Genomic DNA, 14,279 nt, shown 5'->3' with positions numbered 1-14,279 from the left:
GAAATCAAGTAAAATGCCAAAGAAAAACTGCACTAAATCCAAGCGTGCTCGGGTAAAACATGCCGGCTTAGGATTCGAGGCCAGAACCTTCTTGATTCAAGGCAGCGGTGCTGACCACTTCTATGTTTTACTTTTGTCAGGTTTCATTCTGCTAAGGGTCTTCTCAGATGTTATGTGGAAAATGGTGATAAAAAGCTCAGCAATGATGCATGTAGAAGGTGTTAGACTGCTGGAAAGTTCTGTTCTCAAAGGAAATCCCACTGACACATATAAGGGACCTTAAAGTCCCCAACATGCCAACCAGCAGCTGATGTTTCTGTGACTATAAGCTCTGAACCCACAACACAACCAGCAGACATGGACTTCAACGGCACCTGGAAGGTTTATTCTGAGGAGAACCTGGAAGAATTCCTGAAAGTCATTGGTGAGAAGATGATTCTCACCAAGTCTAAAGCTCACTTTTTCCTGTGTGCAGACTTCATATGTTTAAACTCGCAATATAGGTGCACCTGAGGTTGTTGTGAAGATGCGTAAGGATGTGAAACCAGTGATGGTGATCAAGCATACTGGCAGAGACTTCACCTGCACCATGAAGACTCGGTTCTGCAGCAGGGTCAACAGCTTCACCATCGGGAAAGAGTCGGAAATCTGCTCTCTGGATGGCAGGAAGTTAAAGGTAACCCAAAACTGCTCCTGCACACAGCAAAAACAGGAACATGTAAAATATCTGGATGCGGTCCTGTGTGGCCTTAATGACTAAATGAAAACTGAAATAATCTGAATTACAGCAGCAAGAGCAAAGAAAAATGAAGAGCAGGAGAAAACATCTTAGTTGCATTGCTACATCTGATTGAAATGCATTTGGATAAAGTTTTAGGATCCATGTATCCATACAGTATTCCTGTTCTGGAACAGTGCACTGTCAGGGAAGAAACTGGGAAGCTGATTTGTGAGACCAACAAGTTCACATCTGTCCGAGAAATTCAAGGAGACGAAATGATTGAGGTGAGCAGCACATGTGAAAATCAGTAGATAATCAGAGTTTTATTGTTCTTATTAATATTCAGAAATGTGTTTTTTTCTTCTTCTTCTTTCTGCTTCTGTTTTTCTCCAGACGGTCACGGCCGGATCAGTGACTTTCATTAGCAGGAGCAAGCGGGCCTGATCAGAACATAGACGACTGGGTTAATCTAAGCATTTCACTCATTCCTTCATTTAATCAGAAATGTTGCAAGAATAAATAAATGTGCTGAGACAAAGAAATGTCTGTTAATTTCTGAGCTATCTCAAACATGGCTCCAAAGATTCTCCTTGGATTCTCTGTGAATCCAGGTCAGAAAACGTTTCACTAAGTTTTAATTCATTGGGTAATTATTTGTGGAGTTCTTTGGGAGCTCAGCTGAATCTAAACTGGAACCGAAAAGCCAGGACCTGAAAAATGTTCCACGTTATTGCTTTGATCCAACTTTTGTTTTCCACTCACATTGTCTCCCTAACAACCATTAGATGCCATCTATATGCTGACTTGTTTGTGAGTCATACAAGGAAAAAGCTTTTTCTTTCCTACCTTCACAAATGGAAACGTGGAGTTTTCTAAACTCTACTGGGACTTAAACTGAAACTGGCTTTGGTCAGATCAGACTGATTTCTCTCAGGTGGGTCTGCTGTGAAACAGGGTGAATATTTGAAACAACACCTCACACCCACTGTTATGTACGGTGGAGAATCTGTGATGCTGTGGGCGGCTTCTCTTCCAAAACGAACTTTGTCAGAGAGCTTGGCACCATACCAGGACATTAGAAATAAACATCTGGTAGTCTCCACCAGAAACCTGAAAACGAATCATATCTGAGTCTTGCAGATGGCCAATGATTCAAAACATAAGGTCAACCTACATAGAAATGGTTCAATTAACCTTTGTGAAGCGATTTCATTCTCCAGAACTGAATCCTACACAATCCAGAGAGAAACATTTCCAAACTTAAAAACTTCCAGGCCACCATATTTCCCAGGATTAAAGAGGATATCCTTCAGATAATGGTTTCTATTTCTCCAGATGAAATTAAATAATATTTGGTATAATTTATTTGAAACTTCTTTAAGGATATCTAGTGATAAAGACACAGATCTGAAACTATCTTCTTCCTTTGACAACAGCACTCTACCACTTAAGGACAGATCTCCCATCAGCCACATGTTACATCTGTTCAAGGGTTGAGGCGCCACGTGATTTCTGATCTCTTTCATTGACTCCCGAACATGTGATTTTAGTTTTAACAAGTAAAAGACTCATTTCTGGAAGATTTTCTGGGCGTTTTTGAGAGGAAATAGGGCAGATTTATTAAGATTAATTTTTAATTCTGAGCTAAAGCCACTGCTTTACTAACTTCATGTTCGCTGGAGAGGAGGACTGCTGTTTCATCAGCTAGTTGAGACAATTTAAATTCTTTTCCCAAGGGTCTGACCTCCTGAAACTGAGGTTTTTGGTATGTATAATACTGCCATGATCTGTGGGACAAGGAGGAATAAGAATGGGCCTAGAAGACAACCCTGTCTACTTCTATGAGGAATATCAAGCCTCTGGTGTACCAGAGGCCAGTTTAACTGAGTTATTCCAACCTTTGTGAAGAGCAGCAACAGCTCTTAAAAACGTCCCAAATCCGAGGTGTTGTCTGGTTTTAAACAAAAATGTATGACTTTAGTGTCAAATGCTTTAGAATTATTTTTTTCTAACTATTGTTGGATATATATTCATTACAGCCGATCACACCTAAAATCAAATGGATGTTGTTACAAATATATCTATCTGTCATAAACCCAGATTGTTCTTAATAATATTTTTTAGTCCTGTTATTAATTTTTTAGCAAAAATAAGGGAAAATATCTTAACATCAGTGACTGATGTGTCTCAAATTCTCTATATTAAGGTAATTTGTTTTGGTTCAGAAGTTCATTTAATCGAGCCGTGGTGAAGAGTTCACTTGTTAACCCAACATTTCCAGGGGATTTATTATTTCTTATATTGCAAATAGCTTCTTTAATTTCTTTTAGATTCATCTCTTGATTGCAGCGTGTGTTAAAGGAAGGATGGATAGCATTGGAATCCTCATTTTAGCCTCTAAGGCACCCATCCAGGCTTTCTTCATTTCTTAATCTGCTGTGTACAGGTCCTTCTCAAAATATTAGCATATTGTGATAAAGTTCATTATTTTCCATAATGTAATGATGAAAATTTAACATTCATATATTTTAGATTCATTGCACACTAACTGAAATATTTCAGGTCTTTTATTGTCTTAATACGGATGATTTTGGCATACAGCTCATGAAAACCCAAAATTCCTATCTCACAAAATTAGCATATTTCATCCGACCAATAAAAGAAAAGTGTTTTTAATACAAAAAACATCAACCTTCAAATAATCATGTACAGTTATGCACTCAATACTTGGTCGGGAATCCTTTGGCAGAAATGACTGCTTCAATGCGGCGTGGCATGGAGGCAATCAGCCTGTGGCACTGCTGAGGTCTTATGGAGGCCCAGGATGCTTCGATAGCGGCCTTTAGCTCATCCAGAGTGTTGGGTCTTGAGTCTCTCAACGTTCTCTTCACAATATCCCACAGATTCTCTATGGGGTTCAGGTCAGGAGAGTTGGCAGGCCAATTGAGCACAGTGATACCATGGTCAGTAAACCATTTACCAGTGGTTTTGGCACTGTGAGCAGGTGCCAGGTCGTGCTGAAAAATGAAATCTTCATCTCCATAAAGCTTTTCAGCAGATGGAAGCATGAAGTGCTCCAAAATCTCCTGATAGCTAGCTGCATTGACCCTGCCCTTGATAAAACACAGTGGACCAACACCAGCAGCTGACACGGCACCCCAGACCATCACTGACTGTGGGTACTTGACACTGGACTTCTGGCATTTTGGCATTTCCTTCTCCCCAGTCTTCCTCCAGACTCTGGTACCTTGATTTCCGAATGACATGCAGAATTTGCTTTCATCCAAAAAAAGTACTTTGGACCACTGAGCAACAGTCCAGTGCTGCTTCTCTGTAGCCCAGGTCAGGCGCTTCTGCCGCTGTTTCTGGTTCAAAAGTGGCTTGACCTGGGGAATGCGGCACCTGTAGCCCATTTCCTGCACACGCCTGTGCACGGTGGCTCTGGATGTTTCTACTCCAGACTCAGTCCACTGCTTCCGCAGGTCCCCCAAGGTCTGGAATCGGCCCTTCTCCACAATCTTCCTCAGGGTCCGGTCACCTCTTCTCGTTGTGCAGCGTTTTCTGCCACACTTTTTCCTTCCCACAGACTTCCCACTGAGGTGCCGGATACAGCACTCTGGGAACAGCCTATTCGTTCAGAAATGTCTTTCTGTGTCTTACCCTCTTGCTTGAGGGTGTCAATAGTGGCCTTCTGGACAGCAGTCAGGTCGGCAGTCTTACCCATGATTGGGGTTTTGAGTGATGAACCAGGCTGGGAATTTTAAAGGCCTCAGGAATCTTTTGCAGGTGTTTAGAGTTAACTCGTTGATTCAGATGATTAGGTTCATAGCTCGTTTAGAGACCCTTTTAATGATATGCTAATTTTGTGAGATAGGAATTTTGGGTTTTCATGAGCTGTATGCCAAAATCATCCGTATTAAGACAATAAAAGACCTGAAATATTTCAGTTAGTGTGCAATGAATCTAAAATATATGAATGTTAAATTTTCATCATGACATTATGGAAAATAATGAACTTTATCACAATATGCTAATATTTTGAGAAGGACCTGTATAATTCCTGGTAGAAAGTTGTAACATATTTGGACACAATTCTTTCATCTCCACATGTTGAATTATTCACCTTAAGTTTTCCTACTAATGAAAGCTCAAAATTCCTTTTCTCTAGGTTAAAGGAAGATCTGGTGCATCTCATAAATGCATCTCTTGCTTTGTCTTCATAAACATGTCTAATTCAAACTTTATCATTCAGTATTCTCACTGTTCTTCTTCAGGCAATTTAGTGTCCTGAGCTATGCCGTTATCCTGGACATTACAGGTCCTTCTCAAAATATTAGCATATTGTGATAAAGTTCATTATTTTCCATAATGTCATGATGAAAATTTAACATTCATATAATTTAGATTCATTGCACACTAACTGAAATATTTCAGGTCTTTTATTGTCTTAATACGGATGATTTTGGCATACAGCTCATGAAAACCCAAAATTCCTATCTCACAAAATTAGCATATTTCATCTGACCAATAAAAGAAAAGTGTTTTTAATACAAAAAACGTCAACCTTCAAATAATCATGTACAGTTATGCACTCAATACTTGGTCGGGAATCCTTTTGCAGAAATGACTGCTTCAATGCGGCGTGGCATGGAGGCAATCAGCCTGTGGCACTGCTGAGGTCTTATGGAGGCTCAGGATGCTTCGATAGCGGCCTTTAGCTCATCCAGAGTGTTGGGTCTTGAGTCTCTCAACGTTCTCTTCACAATATCCCACAGATTCTCTATGGGGTTCAGGTCAGGAGAGTTGGCAGGCCAATTGAGCACAGTGATACCATGGTCAGTAAACCATTTACCAGTGGTTTTGGCACTGTGAGCAGGTGCCAGGTTGTGCTGAAAAATGAAATCTTCATCTCCATAAAGCTTTTCAGCAGATGGAAGCATGAAGTGCTCCAAAATCTCCTGATAGCTAGCTGCATTGACCCTGCCCTTGATAAAACACAGTGGACCAACACCAGCAGCTGACACGGCACCCCAGACCATCACTGACTGTGGGTACTTGACACTGGACTTCTGGCATTTTGGCATTTCCTTCTCCCCAGTCTTCCTCCAGACTCTGGCACCTTGATTTCAGAATGACATGCAGAATTTGCTTTCATCCGAAAAAAGTACTTTGGACCACTGAGCAACAGTCCAGTGCTGCTTCTCTGTAGCCCAGGTCAGGCGCTGCTGCTGCTGTTTCAGGTTCAAAAGTGGCTTGACCTGGGGAATGCGGCACCTGTAGCCCATTTCCTGCACACGCCTGTGCACGGTGGCTCTGGATGTTTCTACTCCAGACTCAGTCCACTGCTTCCGCAGGTCCCCCAAGGTCTGGAATCGGCCCTTCTCCACAATCTTCCTCAGGGTCCGGTCACCTCTTCTCGTTGTGCAGCGTTTTCTGCCACACTTTTTCCTTCCCACAGACTTCCCACTGAGGTGCCTTGATACAGCACTCTGGGAACAGCCTATTCATTCAGAAATGTCTTTCTGTGTCTTACCCTCTTGCTTGAGGGTGTCAATAGTGGCCTTCTGGACAGCAGTCAGGTCGGCAGTCTTACCCATGATTGGGGTTTTGAGTGATGAACCAGGCTGGGAGTTTTAAAGGCCTCAGGAATCTTTTGCAGGTGTTTAGAGTTAACTCGTTGATTCAGATGATTAGGTTCATAGCTCGTTTAGAGACCCTTTTAATGATATGCTAATTTTGTGAGATATGAATTTTGGGTTTTCATGAGCTGTATGACAAAATCATCCATATTAAGACAATAAAAGACCTGAAGTATTTCAGTTAGTGTGCAATGAATCTAAAATATATGAATGTTAAATTTTCATCATGACATTATGGAAAATAATGAACTTTATCACAATATGCTAATATTTTGAGAAGGACCTGTATAAGCATTTCTTTCTCTTTTTTCTTTTGTGTTACAATTTTCCCTGTTCTAAAATAGCCAGTTTTCTGACTTCATATGTCATCAGTTCCCAATGTTGACCATAATTTCTGAAAGAATTAGCCTGGGTCCAGTATTTAGTAATGAGTCCTAGGGCTTCCTTTTGAAATTCTTGATTATGTAGCCTCCCCATATCATTGTTACTGCAGGAAATGGGGATAATATTGAATTGGTTCTCCTTTCTATCGTTGATAATAAACTGATATTTTGTTTCTTAAAGCCGTAGATGTTCATTATTATAAACTGTGTCTGATCAACCTGTAGAATAACCCGTCTATCAGTAAATTGCTGTATAACGCCTCCTCTAAATGTTCCTTGTAGAACAGCGACCCCTGCTGGCCCGTTGTTGCCGAAGTCAACCATGTTTGCTTCCCACAACGACTCTTCCAAAAAGTTGCATCTGCCTCTGTAGCGAGTTTCTGAAAAGAAATAAAAATCAGCCCCCTTATTTTGACAAAAGAGGATAAACGTTTTCCTCTTTATCTTAATTTTAATACTCCTGGTATAAACTGAAAGAGTAGAAATTGACCTTAGCTCAGACTTAACTGAAACTGTACCGAACTGTACTGCATCTAACGTGTTCATCATTTAAAAGCATGACATGACGTAACTGACCACTTTATAAGAAGAAGAAGAAAAATCATTTAGGGATGATATGATTAGGGGGCGCTGTGGAGCTGAAGCGCTTCGGGTTAAACAAAGAAGAACTAAAAGGCGCCCTGTAACTGCGCAGTGTCTCTGCTCGAGGTTTCGGTTCGGAACAGATTTTGATTTTTTTGCTTTCTGCTGAGTGTGTTTCATTGTATTCCCGGATACATGAGGCCTCCAAACACGTCTCTGTTTGTCCGGAACATCTCTGATGAGTCCAGGTGAGTTTTCAGCAGCCAATTCGGGTCCGGGGGAGCGACCGTTAGCTGCATATTAGCTTAGCAGCTAAAGATAGCCGCGTGCTCACGGACTAAAAATAAACTGGAGCGAATGTCTCCGCAACACCGCTTTGTTTTTAGATTACAGTTAATTTGTGAGGTATTTTTAATCACTCCGCGTTCCTCTCAAGTTTTAATTTGAAGTGAAGTTAGCCTGCTAGCTCCAGACGATGAACAATAGGGCTGTGAGTGTTTTCTGGTCAAATGTGACTTAAATTCTGCTATAACGTTATTTACACGACTCACTCAGAATTATAAATCTGAACCTGTTAATGTTCTGTTAAACGTCAATATTGTCTGCAAACAACTTTTTTTCAGTTGCTCTTTAAAGCAGATATCTAAATTTAGTTTACCTGGATTTTAAAATTGTTAGTCGTAGTCCACTAACAGAACAATACCCCGTACCCCCGCCAAACATTACATGGTCTACCTTTTAACTTTTAACAGGTGATAAACCTTTATGTTTGGGCAAGTAATTTTACGTCAATCATATATAATGAAAGTTGTACATCTGTTTCTCTTAAATGTTTTTACAGTTTACCTTTTGAAATGTCTTTGTAAGAAAAATATAAGGCTACAAAGTACAAGGATATATGCCCTGTGCTAATTACCCACTGTCCAATTACGAATAATGAATTAAAAAAATCATATTCTTTAACTACGCCTACTTAAACCTTGACTTGAAATGCTAACTTTGGCACTGAGGGCATGTCTGCATTCACTGACTTGAAGTAATTTGGCGCATGTCCACAGAGGGGTTTGGAAATGGATTTGCAAGGAGCTTGCAGGTCTAAAATGGACGCCAGAGGGCACCAATTGTGGCATCAGGATTGGATAGTGTTGTATTAGGCAGTTACCAGAGCATCCAGAAGTCTGGCAGTTCGTCAGTTATTGGTAATGTGTATTCTTTCAGAAAGGACGCTAACAAGATGATGGAATGCACAATATTGGATTATAAGACAAGATTTTAACAATTGGTTTGTGATTATGGTAATGGTTTCATAAATTAAGTTTTAAAGAATCTGAAACAGTCTAGAATATTCCAGTTCTGGCCTGACCTGTACATATAGTGAAATATTTCATACATATATTTTCCAAATCTGAAGTGATCCTAATGCTTAAAAAATGAATGTACATTTTTAGTAGTTTTGTTTTTCAAAAATAGAATAGATGTTTTCTAAAAGTCAAATTGTAAATCGGTTCATTTTAGAATTATTCAGGTTATGTTTAATCAGCCTTTTTAGATTCTGAACAGTCCAGACTCCTGTTTGTTCTAGATGCTCCGGCTCCTTGCAAAGTGAGTCATTTACATCCCCATCGCGGCTCTGCAGTTTTACTACTCATCCAAAGCTAAATCTCAATTTAAAACTGGAGAATGTATTTTTGTTCACACTAAGCATTTAATTCAAAAGTCAAAACACTTGTTGGAACTTGCATTTGACATTTTCCCTAAACACTTTCTAACAATTAATTTGTACAGATTTAGGCTAATTTTGTGCTTAGACAGGAAGTTTATTTGTTAACCTGCATCTCAAACTCCTATGTGTCATATGGATCATTTTCAAAGCAGGTAAGAGTTGAAATGGTGATTGTGATGCATTCAGCAGCTGCTCTTCTAGCTGCTCTCTATGGTAGATGATGTAGGCAGAATAAGCCATGATGGTCAGCTGAGTCACGCTTGTATTTGCGGTGTTCAGGCCTGAGGATTTACGGCGTGAGTTTGGCCGCTATGGGCCGATAGTAGATGTCTACATCCCACTTGACTTCTATACACGTCAGCCAAGAGGATTTGCATACATTCAATATCCTTTCCCAATGGGTTTTAACTGTGTGTACATGAACAAGTCACTGTCATTTTCTTTCTGCAGAGAAACATCAGCTTTTATTCTTCTTCGAAATAATTTGACTGAATATCTAACATTGATATTTTTCTGTTATTGCTTCAGAAAATGTAAACGCGTCCAGTTGTGGAAGCGGCCACAAAGAGTTACAAAGACCCGTGTAGAGTAGCTGTAAAGACAAGTGACACAGAGCCCTGCAGGATCAGAGGGAGGGAAAAGGTTGAAAAGAGAAAGTAAAGCATGAAGAGGAAAAGGGAACCAAGACAAAGCTTGGAAATGGCGGCAAAGAATGGGGAAAAGAAAAGAGGTTTAAAAGGAAAGAGCAAGCAGGAAATCCAAGTCTCTCTGGGAGTCGGTTAAAGAGTGTAAAGATCAAGATGAAGTTCAAAGTCAAGCATGGCCAAAGGTAACAAGTCTGAATTATTTTGTATCCTCCCAAAACAAATCCGCAAATCTGACATGACACCAAAAATCAGCTTTCCCTGTGAGATTGATGACATTTTAATTTTGGTCCAATCTGATGAAGTCTTAATGTTTGATTTGTTTTATATTTACTGTCCTGATCCTGAAACGCTTGCTTCATCTTTTATCTCTACAAAAATCAACTAAGCGCCTGGTTGTTTTCTCACTTTGTCCTGTAGTAAAACACTTTATCTGTTCCATCATATTAACCCCATGAATTCAAGTTAAAATTCTGTGCAGCTTCATATCCTCAAACCAAGTAAGGTTCCCAAAGGAACAAGTCAATGTGGAAATGTTATTTTCCAGTGAAACATGGTTGTTTTTGTTTTTTTGAAAATGAGAAACTGAGACCTTAACTCCTCAGCATATTTGAGGATGTGCGAGATGCAGAAGATGCTCTGCACAGCCTGGACAGGAAGTGGGTTTGTGGCCGCCAGATTGAGATCCAGTTTGCCCAGGGTGACCGGAAGAGTAAGTGTCCACCTTACGTTCCATCACTTTAATGAATTTTTTCATCTTGTTTTGAAAGTAACTTTTAGTGTCTCCTTTGATGCTTCATGTGTATTCCCTTTTCAATCTTCATTGTCCTAATTACCTGCTTCCCAACAAATCCATTTGGGATTGCTTTGTCAGATCCCTTCACGTTTACTGCTTTTCCTCATCAGCACCTAATCAGATGAAATCGAAGGAGAGGCGTTCTCCTGGACGATCATCTCGGTACGACGACTACGATCGAGACGGCTGGCGCAGAAGATCTCGCAGCCGCAGCTACGAAAGATATCGATCACGCAGCCCATCTTATGATCGCCGCCGCAGGCGATCGGAGAGTCCTCGAGAGTGAGTTTTGTGCATTTGGCTATAGCCAAAGGATTATTGTAATCTTTGTAGAGAAAGAAAATTACATAATTTTGACTTTTTATTTAGATCTCGTGGCCGGGTGTATGGAAGAGGAAGAAGCAGGAGCCGTGAAGATGACAGGTATGGTTCCTTCTGTCAGGTTCTTCAGGGCCTTTGCTTTGCAACCACAAACGTATGTTATTGAGATTTTCTGGTTTATAATGAAGTGGGAATAAAAAGATTTATTGGTTTCCAAATATTGCTTTTAAATGTGAAGATTTAAAGTGTGTGGCGCGTGTATAATGCTCCCTCGTAGTGCAGCCATTTTCCTTCAGAGGTCACCTAACCTGTAACCAGAGTCCAGCTGTGTTTGATTAGTCTAACTGCAGATGTTCTGTTTCTGGCCTCAGAGGTTGTTGGAGAACATTAGAGAACAACCATCATGGAGAACAATCACATTTATTTAAATGGTTTTAATGTAACGAAATGTGAAAAAGTTCTAGCAATGTGACGCAGTAGTTTTTCCTAAACATCAGTAACTTCATCAGTTGGGCTTCCCGTCTTCAGGTACAGACAGAGGCCTCGCAAAGAGTCCAGGAGGAGGTCCCGCTCCCGATCCGCATCTCCCCGAGAGAACATGAACCCTGCAGCCGCCTCCCACTACACAGAGGAAGAACCGCGCCAGGCTCAGTCCCACTCAAAGTCCCGCTCCATGTCCCGGTCCCGTTCACGCTCCCGCTCCTGGGCCGGACGGAAGTCTGGAGGACGCTAACAGACCTACTCCTCTCCTGTTTGACCTGCGGCGCTCTTTGTTTGATATGAATGTGACCCGGCTGAACCGTTTGTAAGAAGCTTCATTTTTGTCAGACCAGCGCTGCTGCTCATTTTGGTTTTATACAAATACTTCTGCAATTTTTCCCAGTTGGAATATATGTCGGGTTGGTGTGTTTGGTGGAACCCTGACCCAATTAAAAATGTTTTTTTTATATTCAGTTCTCCTTCTGTTTCTTCTGTTTGAACTGTCTGCAGCAGGTTTTCTTTACTAAACTAAAACATTCAGTATTTGCTGCTAAAACCCAGCAGTTGTTTAATGATGCGCGTCATTTGGTACTGCTCATCATCACCAACCGCTTTTAGTCCAGTTAAAATCAGCTTCAGCTGGCTGATCCCAGGTCAGTTACAGCTGGTGATAACTGAAGTTGGTGACGCTCAGCAGTTCAGTCAGAACATGGTTTCATGTGTAAAATGCTCAGAGGAAAGTGTTTAACTGTCAGGACTGTATGTTTTTTAAGTTTTATGGTGTTTTCTGTAAGTTGGTCTCTGAACGTTTTACTTTGTTACTCCAAACGTTGGTTCTGAGAGGAACGGCAGACGTTCCACGTTTCTGCGAGTGGCCCTGCATGTTTTATTCTCCCTGTCTTCTGTCTTTATTAGGAAGAAACGTTTGTTTTCAGTAATAAATCGATAACATTCAGTACAAGATCCGTGTTTGGGTTCAGTTTGTAACCTCCTCCCTGTTAGTGAATCCAGAGCATCTGGGTCAGCTTGGTATTTGGATCTGCATGGAGACAGGCCAGTACTCAGCCAGCAGCATTGATTTCCTGTTAATGGAACAGCAGCTGGGAGGATACGCTGAAATTAAAATGGCAGCAGAGAAGCTGCCATGTGTGAAATCGGACGTGCCTCATTGATCCGCAGATTGAAAGAAACAAGCAGGTTCGTTACTTCCTGTCGCTAATGAGATGCAGAGACAGGAACCAAAAGGTCCTGGCTGGACTTTGTGTCCTGCCTCCAGACACTTAAATCCAGCTTTCTGTCGGGCTGAACTGGTGCATCTTAACCAGGCAGAATATCATTAAGACACTGAACTTACAGGTGTTGGACAATGAAACTGAACCACCTGTCATTTTAGTGTGGGAGGTTTCATGGCTAAATTGGACCAGCCTGGTAGCCAGTCTTCATTGATTGCACATTGCACCAGTAAGAGCAGAGTGTGAAGGTTCAATTATCAGGGTAAGAGCACAGTTTTGCTCAAAATATTGAAATGCACACAACATTATGTGTGACATACCAGAGTTCAAAAGAGGACAAATTGTTGGTGCACGTCTTGCTGGCGCATCTGTGACCAAGACAGCAAGTCTTTGTGATGTATCAAGAGCCACGGTATCCATGGTAATGTCAGCATACCACCAAGAAGGACGAACCACATCCAACAGGATTAACTGTGGACACAAGAGGAAGCTGTCTGAAAGGGATGTTCTGGTGCTAACCTGGATTGTATCCAAAAAACATAAAACCACGGCTGCCCAAATCACGGCAGAATTAAATGTGCACCTCAACTCTAATGTTTCCACCAGAACTGTCCGTCAGGAGCTCCACAGGGTCAATATACACGGCCGGGCTGCTATAGCCAAACCTTTGGTCACTCATGCCAATGCCAAACGTCGGTTTCAATGGTGCAAGGAGCGCAAATCTTAGGCTGTGGACAATGTGAAACATGTATTGTTCTCTGATGAGTCCACCTTTACTGTTTTCCCCACATCCAGGAGAGTTACGGTGTGGAGAAGCCCCAAAGAAGCGTACCACCCAGACTGTTGTATGCCCAGAGTGAAGCATGGGGGTGGATCAGTGATGGTTTGGGCTGCCATATCATGGCATTCCCTTGGCCCAATACTTGTGCTAGATGGGCGCATCACTGCCAAGGACTACCGAACCATTCTTGAGGACCATGTGCATCCAATGGTTCAAACATTGTATCCTGAAGGCGGTGCCGTGTATCAGGATGACAATGCACCAATACACACAGCAAGACTGGTGAAAGATTGGTTTGATGAACATGAAAGTGAAGTTGAACATCTCCCATGGCCTGCACAGTCACCAGATCTAAATATTATTGAGTCACTTTGGGGTGTTTTGGAGGAGCGAGTCAGGAAACGTTTTCCTCCACCAGTATCACGTAGTGACCTGGCCACTATCCTGCAAGAAGAATGACTTAAAATCCCTCTGACCACTGTGCAGGACTTGTATATGTTATTCCCAAGACAAATTGATGCTGTATTGGCCACAAAATGAGGCCCTAAACCATATTAATAAATTATTGTGGTCTAAAACCAGGTGTTTCAGTTTCATTGTCCAACCCCTGTATTTCAGCTGTTCATTTATCTTAATCTTGAAGGTTTTCTGCTTACAGCCAATGAAACCCCACAATTCAATCAGAAAAGTGGAATATTAAATCAGCCCAATAAAAAAAAGAACTGCAGAAAACACTGCTGACTGCACAGTTGTCAAGCAAACGGCAAAATATAGTCAAAAAATGATTCAGAAAGTACATCTAATAGATTTGTCACAGTGAAATAGTTCAAGCCTTTTTTTCTTGTAATTTGTATAATTATGCCGTACAGATGACAATGCAAAATTCAGTGTTTTAGAAGATTAGATTATTGTTATAAAGTTAGAGAATGATTAGTGTAAGAAAGAAATGTGGAAATAACACCAGCAACAGGGATAAC

The 14,279-nt window shown here is 41.1% G+C and overlaps 2 protein-coding genes across 3 annotated transcripts; both read left to right on the top strand.

Moving 5' to 3' along the window:
• The first annotated feature begins 302 nt into the window (after positions 1-302).
• LOC124879778 (fatty acid-binding protein, liver-like) lies at positions 303-1,220 on the top strand. The gene is made up of 4 exons (XM_047384502.1): positions 303-424; positions 504-676; positions 916-1,005; positions 1,115-1,220. Exons 1-4 carry the CDS (start codon positions 358-360, stop codon positions 1,163-1,165), a joined length of 381 nt encoding a protein of 126 aa, XP_047240458.1. The 5' UTR covers positions 303-357; the 3' UTR covers positions 1,166-1,220.
• A 6,160-nt stretch (positions 1,221-7,380) lies between these two features.
• On the top strand, positions 7,381-12,250 carry LOC124879814 (serine/arginine-rich splicing factor 10-like). Of its 2 annotated transcripts, none has more exons than XM_047384562.1 (6): positions 7,381-7,573; positions 9,328-9,432; positions 10,301-10,404; positions 10,599-10,770; positions 10,858-10,911; positions 11,338-12,250. In XM_047384562.1, the coding sequence occupies exons 1-6, from the start codon at positions 7,521-7,523 to the stop codon at positions 11,540-11,542; spliced, it is 693 nt and encodes a 230-aa protein (XP_047240518.1). In that variant the 5' UTR covers positions 7,381-7,520; the 3' UTR covers positions 11,543-12,250. The 2 variants fall into 2 exon arrangements, with proteins under 2 accessions (XP_047240518.1, XP_047240519.1); XM_047384563.1 differs by lacking the exon at positions 9,328-9,432 and adding an exon at positions 9,577-9,877 and having other exon boundaries at positions 7,417-7,573; positions 10,298-10,404.
• The last annotated feature ends 2,029 nt before the right edge of the window (positions 12,251-14,279 follow it).

Source organism: Girardinichthys multiradiatus, chromosome 13 (genome assembly GCF_021462225.1).
Source record: "Girardinichthys multiradiatus isolate DD_20200921_A chromosome 13, DD_fGirMul_XY1, whole genome shotgun sequence".
NCBI lineage: Eukaryota > Metazoa > Chordata > Actinopteri > Cyprinodontiformes > Goodeidae > Girardinichthys > Girardinichthys multiradiatus.
The sequence above is the reverse complement of the archived record's forward strand: the minus strand, read 5'-3'. Positions and strand labels throughout refer to the sequence as shown.